Below are 15579 nucleotides of genomic sequence, written 5' to 3' on the forward strand. Positions count from 1 at the left end.
ATACTTAATTATTTGGTATGGTTATCTTCTGCTTCAAATTGTCTGTATGCATGTAACCCACCCACTTCCACCCACATCCTCTACCCAACATATCAGAATATAAAATGAATGTGAACCAGTGCGTACAGTGTGCACTATATATGTATATATGCAAATGAGAAAAGCTTCATCCAATGAAATTGCAGCAGCACTGTGGACTTGGACTGTTGTTATGTCATGTGTGTATGTCATGACAACAGTGTTATATGCAAATGAGGAAAGCTTCATCCAACGAAATTGCAGCATCCATGAAAATGCAGAATGTCACACACGAGACCCAACAATGTCACACACGTGACCAAAGAAATCATGGCAGTAAAACTGATTTAAAGTTATTCCTATGGAATATCAAATCAGTGCTGTTCTGTGGTCATTACTAGAGTCAATAATTTGCACTGCAAAATTGCATACTATGGAATGAAAATTCAGAATGTCATACACGTGATCCAACAATGTCACATACGTGACCGAATTTGTTTTTAGCTTATGTAGTATTATGCTAATTTTTAGAAGTGAAATATTTAGGTGAAATGTCTTGTTAGAATGGAAACACATTAAGGTAGTAACATGAGAAATTAGGTTTATCCAGCCCTGTTAGAAACTGAGGAATTTGCCAATGTTGTTTGTCCAAAAAAGCCAGTTTCATTTCACGTCACACAAGTAAAAGACCTTTATATAACCTCTCCCAGCACATGAATGTTCTGATTTTGGCTAAGCCATATTGTTTTGTAAAAGAGTCCCCCTAGTGCATACTTAAGTACTACAATCAACCCAACTTTCTTTACCTAAAAGTAGTTACTTAGTGGTAAAGTGCAGATCTCCCCATTTTTCGTCACACACATGACCAAGAATGGCCCTTTTACTAATTTTACTTTGTAATTTATTTTGAAACGACATGAGCATACCGTATGTTTATATTAGCTGTGTTATTTCTATGTGTTTGACAATGTTACATGACCGAATTCTGCTACTAGCAGACTTAGTTATGACAATTTAAATGAATAATAACATTATAACTGATGACCAAATGCATTTTGTTTTTTCTCATCATCAGGTAAACTTGAATTATTCAGTCCTGAGATCAGCCTTTTTAGGGATTTACCAGTTTCATATCCGGAGTACAGCTCTTGGAAGAAATGTGTATAGTTAACATGAGCAGGGTAATGATTGCATGGTCGACCACCTGATTCTTACCCACACCCAATCCTCTCCCTCTGCCATGGGAATACAAGTATTTAGGTGGATATTCTTACTCCATAATGTGTCAGATGATCCCTTAAGGGACATTACCCCACCAGAAAGTCCTTCATCCAGCACTCCCTAACCCCCCCCCCCCCAACCCCCTTCAATTTCAATCACTGCCAAACAAGACATAACATATTAACAATCCAAGCTTAGATACCTCTAAAGGTTGTGTCTCAGACTGACGGATTCTGTGAGACCTCTTTTGTTCAGTGTTTCTCTAATTGTAGCATCATCTCTACAAATTGTACCATAACTACGTTTCAAGAGGAGTAAATTCTGATGTGATTTCTATATTATAGCCATGGTCATCTCCAATCTTTGAAATCTTGTTTAATTGTGTAGAGGTAGTAATATCAAATAAAATTATTACTATATTGATAGAGGATTAAAGATTGTCCACATGCCAGGCAAGCTAAGTTTTTCTAGTATGTACCTTGGTCTGATCATGGATGTGTTTGAAATTGAGAATCTATGAAGTATCAAGTCTTTGAAGTTATATGTTTATTGCCACCTGTAATCTTGGTATTGTTTTTACCCATTAATACAATTATGTCAGATCAGAGCGAATGCATTACGGATTCTCCAGGCATCTGCCATCAGTAACTGCTATCTTTAGATCCTACATAACCATATAACTGGTATTGCCAGTAGTCATAGCTTTTAAATAACGTTTGAATATGCATGAAGCCATGAGGTACCATGTTCACTGCTATCCTAGATGGACCTAAGTAACATTTACTCTTAAACTCTTCAACTCAAGAGTTCATTGCTCACAGGAAATTGTTCTAAACTGCACACTTTTAATGTTGTATACATTGGCAAGAGTTAAGGTTGTATTACACAATTGTAGTAGTAATGATGATTGACCCATCCCTAGCATGGATGTAGGCTAAATGCCCTACCCCCCCTCCACCCATCCCTCCAAAAATCAAATCGAAACAAAGGGTACAACAGGGTTGCAACCATCTATTATTTGTGGGGACTTAAGTCAAGATAAAAAGGAAGGGGTGATCCCTCACTATGAGCAACTACTTTTTCAATAAATTTCTGAAGTACAGTATATGAAGATATAACATGTATATGCAGTACAACATACACAGTTGATAAATCTTCAAGATTGTTTCAAGAGTGACAAAACATAGCACATATTTGAATATATGTACCCTTCACTTTTACATATATCTTAAAGAGTGTGGCACAGCCCTCCTCTCCTCCTCCTCATCTGGACAACATAACATTTTACCCCCTCCCACTGCAAATAGGTGGTCAAGCTCTTGGGGTAGAGTCCATTTTGTAAGCACCAAACACAAATTTTATTGATCCCGTCACGAAAAACTCTATCAGTGGAAACAAATATACCTTGATTGTATCCATTAAATTATTCATTTAATAAATTTATAACACCAAGCCATTCTTTTGTTTTACAACTTTCAGAACCCAATTGTTAAAATCGCATAGCACAGTACATAGTATCGAATCGGCTAGAAAAGGTTAGATAATAGTCATGGCAATAGACTTTCTATCTTTGTAGAGCTTGTGATGTTTCTTTGTAGTTTTTGGTTCCTTGCTTTAGCAAAAGGAACCTATGCAGTCAGGTTGGTGTGTGTGTATGTGTGTGTGTGCGTCAGTGACACTTGCTTGGGTACGCTCTATCTCAATAAGGGAATGTTGAATTGAGGCACAACCTGGAATTCCAAAACTTACTGGTTTGGATATTTACGAGTGACGAGCTTACCTGTCTCCTCACAACCTTAGCACCTCATTCTACCGTGCCTATAAAGTCCTGGTAAAATAATAACACTGTGCGCCCTCTATGACCGAACCCCCCCTCGGTCACTCCTCACTACTCATGAGACCACTCCTTAAAAGTGGCCTCACGGTCACCGAAATAGGGGTGGCCAGAATCCTCTGGCCACCCCCAAGGACTCCCGTCGACTAAACTTCTCAAAGGTGAGCCCTTAACAAAAGGCACTGATGCCTTCCTAGCAGGGAGAGTGTAATCCTCCCCGCCGCAGCGGGTAAGGGGGGGGGGACACTCTCCTGAGCCCTGCAGGCGAAACTACCCCTTTTTCCTAACAAGGAGCCTCATCCTGTAAAGGCCCAACACTTGCTAACCCTAAGACAACTTAGGTGAGTACGCATATGAAAAACGCAGGGTGCAAAGTTACCCTCACCGATAGACCTGGCCGGTGACTCTTAGTAGTTGTTGGCTCTGTCTATCTGGTGTTGTGCTTGGAGTCGTGAGCCTAGTCGAACGACTGCTCCCCCGTCCGGCTGTGTCCCACCCCCTCGGGGGAGGGAGGCGGGAATGGAGACAGGTAAGCTCGTCACTCGTAAATATCCAAACCAGTAAGTTTTGGAATATTTACTTCGCTCCTCGCTTACCTGTCTCCTCACAACCTTAGCACCGAGTGGCACTGCCCGATGGTGGGAGGCCCGAGGGGTGGGACCAAGTACCAACCGGACCTCGCATCGCCGAGCTACCAAAAGCTGCCTCGGCGTGTAGAGTGTCAGGTAAGTAACAGGCGACGAACGTAGTTGGTGTTTTCCACGCTGCCACCTTGAGGATGTCCTGTATCGGGATACCGGCAGAGAGAGCTGTGGAAGCCGAGGCCCCACTGATGTTGTGATCTCTTGGCCGGGTATCCCCCCATCGTGAACGGGTGGATCATCTCTACTAGCCATCGGGATAGGGTATCCTTGGCGGCTGCTGTTTAAGGTGGTCGTGGCAGGATGAAAAGGGAGGTTGTTTGTCTCAACTTCTCTGTCCTGTTTAAGTACCACTTCAGTGCCCTGACTGGGCACCATCGCTTGTCCTCAGCCACTGATGAAAGGGTTTTGATTTCCCGAAAGAAAATGTCCCCGGGCAAGAAAGTCAAGGCCCGGTTCTTGGCAATAAGGGACGGGTCTGGAACCGTCCTCGCCCCATGGCCCTCGAATCTGATGTGGTTCTGTTTGGTTGTTAGGGCTTGGAGGTAACTCCTTCACGCTGACGCTACCGCAATGACGAAGAGTGTTTTCTTTGTAAGAGCAGCCAGGGAAGCGTTCCCCGTTGATTCGTACAGCGGCCCTGCCAGGGCATGCAGCACTGCTGAGAGCCCCGCAGAGGGGGCTAACTGTCTGACTCGTGGACGGCGATTAGCCATGCCTTTGGTGAGCTGGTCAATGTCTGGGCTAATGCCCAGCGTGGAGCCGTCTGGAAAACCAGACGTCCCCGTCTGGGGCCTGCGTGTGGGACCTGCGGCCTGGGACCCGGGGTCCGGAGGGAGCCACTAGGATGAATTTACCCTTGGAGCTGCGAATCTTCCTCAGTATCTGGCTGATCATGCCAAAGGGGGGGAAGAATTTAAACCTCTGGTCCGTCTCAAGGCAGGGACCTGGCGCTATGTGGAAGGCTGCAGGTGGGACCGCCTGTTACGAAAGATGGGCAGCCCATTGTTGCCCTTTGTCGTAAGCAGGTCTATCAGAGGTATGCCGAACATGTGGAAAAACCTACCGCATATTCCTTGCGAAGGGTTCACTCGTCGGGGTCGAGTTGTCCCCTGGGCAGAGCATCGGCCCTCACACTCTCCTTTCTGGCTATATGGGAGACCCATAGGGCCGTGCCAGATTCTGCAGCTGTGGTGAGGGTCTCCCATGCCAGACGGCACAGTCCCTCTGCCCTGGTGCCACCCTGTCTATTGATGTAGCTACTGTACAGTATGCCACCACCATCGTGTTGTCTGAGAGGATGGTGATCAAAGTGCCCTGTACTTGGGCTTGGGAGGACTCCAGAGAGCCCCAACCCCACAGTCCTGAGAGCGAGACGGAAGTACATGAAACCTGGTTATCTTTGCAAATAGGGTGTTGGGGCCGATCCTTTGCCCTGCTGACGCCACTGTGGTGCAGGAAAGTGGTTTCTCTGTATATGCTGCTAAAGAAGTCAAGGACAGTGGCCTGTATGATGACCTTGTTAGCGCCTGCAATACAGCAGCACTCGCAGTACTGCTTGCAGTACCACAGTACCGCTGATGACCCCTTTAGTTATCAACCAGTTGCAATCAGAAAACCTCTGAAGAAAAGTACTGCCTTGCTGATGTAGACCTAAGCTGTACCCTGTAGGGAGGTTTCATGGAGGTTCTTTCCATGAAAAATAATATTAATAATAATATTGAGGGTTGAACTGCGCCGGCCTATCTATCGATAACGAAGCCAGAGGCGCTAGCAATATTACCCTTCTCAAAAATAACCTGTTAAACAGAGAGAAATCCCTCCTGGATGGAAAGACGCAATGGAGATAAAGTGCCTTGCCCAAGGAAACAACGGAATGATCTGGCCAGGACTAAAACCTGCAAGCCTTAGATCACCAGTACACTGCCTACACCGCTTGACCACAGTTCTCTCCAAAAATTGAGTACTGAATGGATAGTTTGCTTCATCAGAGTCTTAATCAATGCTACAGCTGCTATGTGGCTTTTACAACTACAGTATATGTATGTATTTGTGTATGTAATTTAGATCATCCTGCAAGTAGGAACTTGTGAAGAAGCCTCATTGGCTTATCAAAGCCGCAAGCTGACCAAAGTCAGTCTCGTACATTCATATTTAATGTCCATGACTATGAATTGTCAACAGCTCTGTAACTGGACAACATACATTAATCTTGGGGTGACTTGAACCGGGGACCTTTTGATTGGAAGGCACCGGGTTTAACCACTGAGATAACTAAGCTACAGCCCTACTCACCAGGAACAAACTCCCAACAGGGGATGTGTAGGGTGGGTTTGTAGAAATTCCACCTCATAAATCCTGGCTGTTTAACGGAGTCCAGGGAGTTACTCAGCAAACACAAAGGCGTTACTAAATGTTTAGTCTTTTGCTATGATAGCGTTATTAGAGGTGTAAGAAATATGTTACCGAAACCCTTTAGGGGCTATTATTTCAAAACAGTTTCCGTTAAGACATTAATATAACATTAATATAACGTAATATCTCATAGACATCTTATGTCAACGTTTTATCAACACCACATTTAACGTAATAAACACGTATTGAATGTTATGATAACGTACCCGTTACTTCTCAAATCTCTTCCTGTCGAGATGTGTCCATTTCGTAGTGCAGTAAAGGTTTCCAGCTTCCTATTGAAACCACCTAGCGCCTAGGCTAGTCAAGACTAGGCCATCAGGTGCTACGAAATGCAACTCTGCTTAAGATGTCGGAACATCGAACATTGCTCATGAAGCGCATGCTGTATGTTCGGAGCGTGTTAGCGCTTGTAACTTGCTGGGGTTGTATCCTACCCCTTTTTCAACTTACTAACGCGTTTGTCTTGGTAATTCACCAAAGAAATAGGAAGAAAGGCTTATTCCATAGGATCGCGCTCACGTAGTCGATAGCTCGTTGCGGTAAAAGTTGAGCTTACACGTGTCAAGCCAGGTGGCTGCTTGGCCCCCCCTCCTCTCTTAACAAATGTGCCACGTTGTACCTTTTTTTTTTCTGGCAGGATGCCAAGGATCTATGAGCGATATGTTTCCTGGCACTTTGCCAAGTCTCGAGAAGGTTCTCTTCCTAGCAGTTGCCAAGGTTTTAAAGTAAACGGAATACTGTACGTCATGAGAACCGATTTGAAACCCCTCAGTCTTACGCATTTTAACATGTTCTGGAAGTGGGTTCACCAGTGTTTTAAACGACAGTGTTTTTAAACACAAGTAAGATTTTAACCTAGGCAAATGGCGATGAATTATGATTAGAGAGGAGTATAATTAGCGAGGAGAATATGACCCCTGAGTGTCTGCAGGTACTCGATAAATAAACACACATTTGGGATGTGTAGTGGTAGCGGTGTTTTCCCGCAAATGATTCGAACCTGTCGTCGCCGCTCAAGCTGCTAGTTCCGGGGGGGGGGGGGAGGGACACTCCCCCTATTCTGGGAAGCGGGAGTAACCGTCCTCTGTAACCCCGAAATCTAGGGGTCGACCTCGTCGTCTAGGCCGGACAGGTTGCCCGACGCTCTGCAAACCAGGTCGTGGAAACCTGGCTCGGGGCTGGTTCTCTCTTCGGATTGGGCGCTTGCCCCTGCTACCCCGTTCTGGGGGCCCGGCATTGGTAATCTCATCGGTTCCCGGCCTCAGGACCGGCCGCGGCTCCGGTTAGGGGGTCTGCGGGCCGGGCTTCTGCACCTGCTACCCCGTTCTGGGGGCCTAGCAGTTGTTAATCTCGTTGTAAATGTTGTTGTAGTTGTAAATGTTATTGTAAATGTCGCAGTTGTAAATGTTGTTACTCTCGTAGGCTCCCGACTTCGGGACCAGTTTTGGATCCCGTTTGGAGATCTGCGGACCGGGCTTCTGCCCCTGCGCCCCTGTTCTCGTCGGGCCCGGGCCCTCCGGAGCCAATCTCTGAGGACCCAGCAGTCGATTGTATAGCTCTGGTTCCCGGCTCCGGGGGCGGTCTCGGATCTGGAGTGAAACCTCGGTTCTGCCTTCCCTTCGAGTCTCGCCGGACCCGGGGTTTCGCCGGACCCGGGGCCTCGCCGGACCCAGGCTCCCGGAGCCCGTCTCTGTGTGCGTACCACGCCGGGTACCACCACGCCGGTACTCCTCGACCCGGACATTCTGTCCTTTCCGGTGGGATTTTTTTTTTTTTTTTTTTTTTTTTTTTTTTAATATTTTTTACTCGCCGGACCCGGGCTCCCGGAGCCTGCTATGGGACCGGCTCCGTTTCAGCGACCCCTCGGTCGTACTCTCTCTCTCGGACCCGAGCTCTCCGTGGCCTGTAGCCCGCGCTCTATGGGTCTCTCTTGCTGCGACCCGGACTGAGACGTTGCCTCTAGCCCGGCCGAGCCGTGCCTCTTCTCAAGAGGTCTTTTCTTGGCGGGAGCCTTGCTCCTGCCCTTCCCTCTGGCCGTAATCAACCGGACGTCGCCGGGACCATTAGGGGTACTCTTTGCTGCGACCCGGACTGAGACGTTGCCTCTAGCCCGGCCGAGCCGTGCCTCTTCTCAAGAGGTCTTTTCTTGGCAGGAGCCTTGCTCCTGCCCTTCCCTCTGGCCGTAATCAACCGGACGTCGCCGGGACCGTTAGGGGTACTCTTTCTCTCTCTCTCCACCTCTCCTTCGGCCCTCTCCTGGCCACTTTCCTCCACCTCTCTCACCACTTCTCCCTCCTCCTCTCTCTCTCTCTCTCTTGTCTCTCCTATATCTTTTTCTGGGGCACCGATGGCCTAGGGAATCAAGTCCAGCCTGCCCTAAAGCTTGCTTCTTAGACTCGTAAGCCACTGGTCTATCTAGTGCCACTGGGCTGGCGAAAAATTTATGCAGACCAGGCGTGGGTCCCGTCTGGTGTAGGTTCTACACTTAGGACACAAATCGTGTTCGAACCAGGTTCTGCCTGGCCGAAACATCGAGTAGTTAAAAAGCTTTAGCTGGTTACGAGACAAACTAAAACGCTCGAATTAAGGAAAGACTTACTCTTAAGCTTACGGAAAAATGCAAACTAACAAGAGAACGGGAGATAACGGGAGGTACATAACGGTGAGTAGAGGTACGTAGCGTAACCTAGCAACGGCAAAATACGAAAAACGCTACGAAGTGGCCTAACAAAATCAACACAAGCTGAAAAAGAACATGAGAGAGCGAAATATAGAAGAAGAAATCGTGAATAGAAATACAATGTAGACATGCTATGAACATGAAAATACAACGACACGCCTATAGCGTGGGGAAGGGAAAATGGCGGGAAACCTAGGCAGTTCGCGGAACTGCTACCCCCGCAAAAACCTAAGGGCGGAAACGCACTAGGAATAAAAACAGTCCCCAAAACCCTCCCTTTCAACAAAAAAGGATACTTATCGGGCTGGAAAGGACTGCAATACTCCTAAGAATCCGAGGAAAGGAACTTCCAAAGATCGCTAAAGAAAACCAAGACGAAATCCAAGGGAAATATATCCACAAGAAATTCACGTGAAGACACTTTTAATGGTAGAATGAGTAGTGAGGAGTGACCGAGGGGGGGGGGGGTTCGGTCATAGAGGGCGCACAGTGTTATTATTTTACCAGGACTTTATAGGCACGGTAGAATGAGGTGCTAAGGTTGTGAGGAGACAGGTAAGCGAGGAGCGAAGTAAATCTATAGATATCTACCATATGGAGAAGGTGTGCCCTATTGTTTTTGGTGCCCACAAAGGTCAGTTATGGTCCAAAAACCGAAAATATTAAAACTGTAATAACTCCCAGTGCCAATGTGCGACAAGGTTGATATTTTGGGACAAGTTGTGAACTGGTTAGAGGAACATTTTCAAACGGAACGGTCATGTGATCCGAGGTCACCAAAGGTCAATTAATGATAAAAAACTAGTATTTTTGCAATAACTTGAGAACGAATTGTCAGTTAGGGTTGGGAGTTACCTCAATGTAATCCAATTGTCAACCTGCATCTGGGTGACCTTTGACCTCAATTTGACCTCTGGTGACCTTTACTTGTTTTGGGGAATTTTACAGTTTCGATGCTATTTTCAGATGTCAAAGGTACCTTCTGATCATAAATGTCAATATGTTGACCCCCGTGTGACCTTCGAGTGCGAAGTTATACAAGGTCAAAGTTAAATTTCAGATATTTAATGCAATAACCCCCATTGCCAAGGTGTGACATGGTTGACATTTTTGGACAAGTTGCAAATGGTATAGGGGAATATTTTCAAACTTAACGGTCATGTGATCCGAGGTCACCAAAGGTCAATTAATGTTTCGATGCTATTTTCAGATGTCAAAGGTACCTTCTGATCATTAATGTCAATGGGTTGACCCCCGTGGGACCTTCGTGTGCAAAATTAATTAATGTTAAGAAACTAGTATTTTTCGGGGAAAAATGGGCAAAGAAAAAATGTTTGAATTTTTACAGTTTTGATGCTCTATTTAGGTCTCACCGATCAAAAAGGTCAATTGGTTGACCTCCGGGTGACCTTTGTGTGTGTAGTTATGTATACAAGTTCAAAGTTAATTTTTAGACATTTAATGCAATTAAATCCCAATGCCACGGTTGATATTTTGGGACAAGTTGTGAATGGGGTGGTGGAACATTTTCAAATTTCACGGTCATGTCATCTGTGGTCACCAATGTTATCATATCTGCTGTTGACCTGCTTGTTGGTGACCTTATATCTTTTACATTTTCGACGCCATGTTCAGATCTCAAAAGTGAATTTTGATCATAATCCGATCACAATTTGTGATCACAAAAGTGTTGGCTATAGTGTTGGTTACTTGATGGGTACATGTAGGACCACAATTACTTGATTATTTGAACCCAATCTTGCTTGATAATATGATGTGTATTGTCATATACCCCCCCCCCCCCCCTACGCAAGGAACCACAGTGCCCTTGGGCTCTTGTTTTGTTGTAAATTCAGATTTATGTCTACTCAAGTCTTCAGTCTATTACTGTATAGTATCTAACGCTGACATTTCAGTTGAGAAGAGTTTTCTTTTTTTGTGTGAGATGTGCATTGTTAACATCTCAAAGTTAATAGTCATTGATGGGTTTATATCTTTTAGTGGTATTGTTTCTGTTACACCCTTCCCCTTATGCCCATCATTGTTTCATAAATATTTTTCTTCATTAATGATTTTTAAATGTAACAGTATTCCATGTTTTGTTGTCAGAATATGCTACGATAGTTCGCTGACAAGTTACTTAAATGTGCCTTATTATTTATTTTGCTTTATTATGTATTATTGATTTTTACCATAAAATCAAATAACTAAGTGACTATCTCTTAGGGAGGGGATGAGATGTTGGCGGGGTGGCATGACGTGTAAAAAAATTGTGCTAATATGTTCTTGTGGTTAATGTAGTTATGCTGTATAATGGGTGGATTGGCATACATGGCATGTATAATGGGGTGATTGGCATACATGGCATGTATAATGGGTGGATTGGCATACATGGTATGTATAATTGTTGATTGGCATACATGGTATGTACAATGGGTTGATTGGCAGGTCTGGTATGTGTAATGGGTGGATTGGCATACATGATATGTATAATGGGTTGATTGGCATAAATGGTATGTATAACGGGTTGATTGGCATACATGGTATGTATAATGGGTTGATTGGCATACATAGTATGTATAATGGGTGGATTGGCAACCATGGTATGTTATAATGTATAATGTGTTATTGGCATACATGGTATGTATAATGGGTGCATTGGCATACATGGTTGTATAAGGGGTGGATTGGCAACCATGGTTGTATAATGTGTTATTGGCATACAAGGTATGTATAATCCGTGATTGGCATACATGGTATGTACAATGGGTTGATTGGCATACGTGGTATGTATAATGGGTTGATTGGCATGTACATGATATGTATAATGGGTTGATTGGCATACATGGTATGTATAATGGGTTGATTGGCATATACAGTATGGTATGTATAATGGGTTGATTGGCATACATGGTATGTACAATGGGTTGGTTGGCATACATGATATGTATAATGGGTTGATTGGCATACATGGTATGTATACTGGGTTGATTGGCATACATGGTATGTATAATGTGTTATTGGCATACATGGCATGTGTAATGGCTTGATTGGCACACATGGTATTTATGATGGGTAGATTACCATACATGGTATGTATAATGGGTTGATTGGCATACATGGTATGTATAATGGGTTGATTGGCATACATGGTATGTATTATGTGTTATTGGCATACATGGTATGTATAATGGGTTGACTGGCATACTTGGTATGTATAATGGGTGGACTGGCATACATGGTATGTATAATGGGTTGATTGGCATAAATGGTATGTATAATGGGTGGATTGGCTTACAGTACATGGTATGTATACTGGATGGATTGCTATACATGGTATGTATAATGGGTGGATTGGCATACATGGGATATTCGTATATAATGTGTTGATTGACATACATGGTATGTGTAATGGTTTGATTGGCATACATGGTATGTATAATGGGTGGATTGGCATACATGATATGTATGGGTTGATTGGCATACATGGTATGTATAATGGGTTGGTTGGCATACATGGTATGTATAATGGGTTGGTTGGCATACATGGTATGTATAATGGGTTGATTGGCATACATGGTATGTATACTGAGTTGATTGGCATACATGGTATGTATACTGGGTTGATTGGCATACATGGTATGTATAATGGGTTGGTTGGCATACATGGTATGTATAATGGGTTGATTGGCATACATGGTATGTATACTGAGTTGATTGGCATACATGGTATGTATAATGGGTTGATTGGCATACATCGTATGTGTTATGGGTGGATTGGCAACCATGGTATGTATAATGTGTTATTGGCATACATGGTATGTATAATGGATTGATCGGCATACATGGTATGTATAATTGGTTGATTGGCATACATTGTATGGTATAATGGGTTGTTTGGTATACATGATATGTATAATGGGTTTATTGGCATACTGTACATGGTATGTTTACTGGGTTGATTGGCATACATGGTATGTATAATGGGTTGATTGGCATGTATGGTATGTATAATGGGTTTGTTGGCATACATGATGTATAATGGGTTGATTGGCATACATTGTATGTATAATGGGTTGACTGGCATACTTGGTATGTATAATGGGTGGATTGGCATACATGGTATGTATACTGGGTTGATTGGCATACATGGTATGTATAATGGGTGGATTGGCATACATGGTAATAGGTGGATTGGCTTACAGTACATGGAATGTGTAATGGGTTGATTGGCATACATGGTATGCATAATGGGTTGATTGGCATGTACATGGTATGTATAATTGGTGGATTGGCATACATGGTATGTATAATGGGTGGATTGGCATACATGGTATGTATACTGGATGGATTGCCATACATGGTATGTATAATGGGTTGATTGGCATACATGGTATGTATAATTGGTGGATTGGCATACATGGTATGTATAATTGGTGGATTGGCATACATGGTATGTATAATGGGTGGATTGGCATACATGGTATGTATACTGGATGGATTGCCATACATGGTATGTATAATGGGTTGATTGGCATACATGGTATGTATAATTGGTGGATTGGCATACATGGTATGTATAATGGGTGGATTGGCATACATGGTATTCATGTATAATGTGTTGATTGACATACGTGGTATGTGTAATGGTTTGATTGGCATACATGGTATGGTATAATGGGTAGTTTGTTATACATGATATGTATAATGGGTTGATTGGCATACATGATATGTATAATGGGTTGATTGGCATACATGGTATGTATAATGGGTTGGTTGGCATATATGATATGTATAATAGGTTGGTTGGCATACATGGTATGTATAATGTGTTGATCGGCATACATGGTATGTATAATGGTTTGGTTGGCATACATGGTATGTATACTGTGTTGATTGGCATACGTGGTACTGTATGTATAATGTGTTATTGGCATACACGGTATGCATAATGGGTGGATTGGAATACATGATATGTATAATAGGTTGATTGGCATACATGGTATATATACTGGGTTGATTGGCATACATGGTATGTATAATGGGTTGGCAACTTGGTTGGCATACATGGTATGTATACTGGGTTGATTGGGATACATAGCACGTATAATGGATTGATTGGCATACATGATATGTTTAATGGGTAAATTGGCATACATGATATGTTTAATAAGTTTAGGTCAGGTGAACATGCATCTGATGTCATCATATTAGTTATGTCAACTTGACTGTTTAAAGTAGGTAGCTGTGGTCAGTCAAAAATGTTGTAAATTTTATGTTTTTACTTTCTAATCTCATGTTTTCAGTATCGACAGACAGAGAGAGAGATATATAGGTAGCAGAACCTGTCCAGTTGTTGTCCAGTCCACAAGATTACTCTTGTGAAACATTTCTTAAATAATATTGTATCTGAAGCTCTCTGATGCTTGCAATACACCGGACCGGCATCACTTTACAAACTTGTGCATTGAATCCTAGCCGTTGATTTCCGTTAACCCTACATCAACATTATTATCATATTCTTTGTTTCTGTTTATAATTTTCTATGTTCTTTTCTGGTCACATTTCACCGTCATATTTCTGCTTTACTATATATGGTTGTATTTCTAATTCTATCAATACTGCTGTAGTACAATGTTGGTCTTCGTAATAAAAAGAAGAATGGTGGTTGTGTTATAAACAATGCTTCCTCAAGCGGCTGAGTGATAAATATATTAATGAACTTTGAATGGTGTGTAGCGCCAGAAAATATACAGAAAATTAACGTGAAAGGTAATATGAAACCTAATTAACTGAAAATGCAATGAATTTCAAGGACGGTTAGTTTAGGCTAATTATGTATCAATACTCTTTCATTTTTTTGTATATAATATAAATACTCATGAGATGCTGATTATTTTGTGTGTAACAGTTTAAACTTAAAACCTCTTTTCGTTTGATTATCATTCCCAGCCAGTTTTCCGTTGTTCATTTATACTTGTATAATTAAGCTTTGTGTAAAATATAATCCAACTGAACTTAAATGTGTGAGTTCTTGTGGTTTTTCATTCCTTGCCGAAGGCCGAAGGAATCTATGCGTTGGTGATGGCGTGTGTGGGTGGATGTATGTGTATGTGACACTTCGTGTGTGGGTAGCCTTTAGTGAGTAGATGTTCGCTATTCTTTTTCATTGAGATCAAAGGTCATTTGGGGTCACCAGAGGTCAAATACTGCAATCATTGTAAACAGGATATCTCAATAAGTGAACGTTACTTGAACTTTAAACTGTGTTTGTTGGTAGCCCTTGGTGAGCAGATGATCCCTTTTGTTTTTCATGGAGGTGAAAGGTCGTTGAATGTTACTTGTTGGTTACAGTGAGAATAAATCTAATTATGCAGAAGTGAAGTTTGTTTGACCTTCGACCCTCTTTGCATAGGTACGCATTACTCAATTCTGCAAGACTTGCCATTTCTGCTTACCACTTCAGCTTGTTAGAACATATTGCATAGCCCTGTACACGCAGTAGTAATTTTCTGTGATCAATGTTCCTTCTGAGCCACAGTAATGCCCTCAAAAATTATATTGCGTTCTTTGTTATAGCAGTCGGAGCAGATGTTGCCACCTGGTACAGCTAAAACCAACAAAAACAGAAAAAAGGAAACCTAGACAATGTTTCATATATAATGTATAACTCTATCATTCCAGTTTTGATTCTTTCAGAGGGTGGCAGACAAATATTTGAGGGCATATTCCCCTCCCGTAGCTACTCCTCTGCACCTCCCCTGGCC

General features: G+C 42.8%; 2 protein-coding genes across 3 annotated transcripts in view; both read right to left on the reverse strand.

The window, feature by feature from the left end:
- The window catches only part of LOC139985151 (uncharacterized), a 117576-nt gene that overhangs the window by 68579 nt on the left and 33418 nt on the right, over nucleotides 1–15579 (reverse strand). The window lies entirely within an intron of this gene.
- LOC139985123 (uncharacterized) overlaps nucleotides 1–15579 on the reverse strand; it is an 86569-nt gene that overhangs the window by 53822 nt on the left and 17168 nt on the right. The window contains exon 4 of one of the 2 annotated variants that reach the window (XM_071999350.1): nucleotides 13640–15422. The exons of the other annotated variant lie outside the window; for it this stretch is intronic. Within the exon in view, the coding sequence (XP_071855451.1) occupies nucleotides 15369–15422 (54 nt within the window). The 3' untranslated portion in view covers nucleotides 13640–15368. Of the gene's footprint in view, nucleotides 1–13639; nucleotides 15423–15579 lie in introns of those variants that run through there. 2 annotated transcript variants of the gene reach the window in all.

Source organism: Apostichopus japonicus, chromosome 17, assembly GCF_037975245.1.
Source record: "Apostichopus japonicus isolate 1M-3 chromosome 17, ASM3797524v1, whole genome shotgun sequence".
NCBI lineage: Eukaryota > Metazoa > Echinodermata > Holothuroidea > Aspidochirotida > Stichopodidae > Apostichopus > Apostichopus japonicus.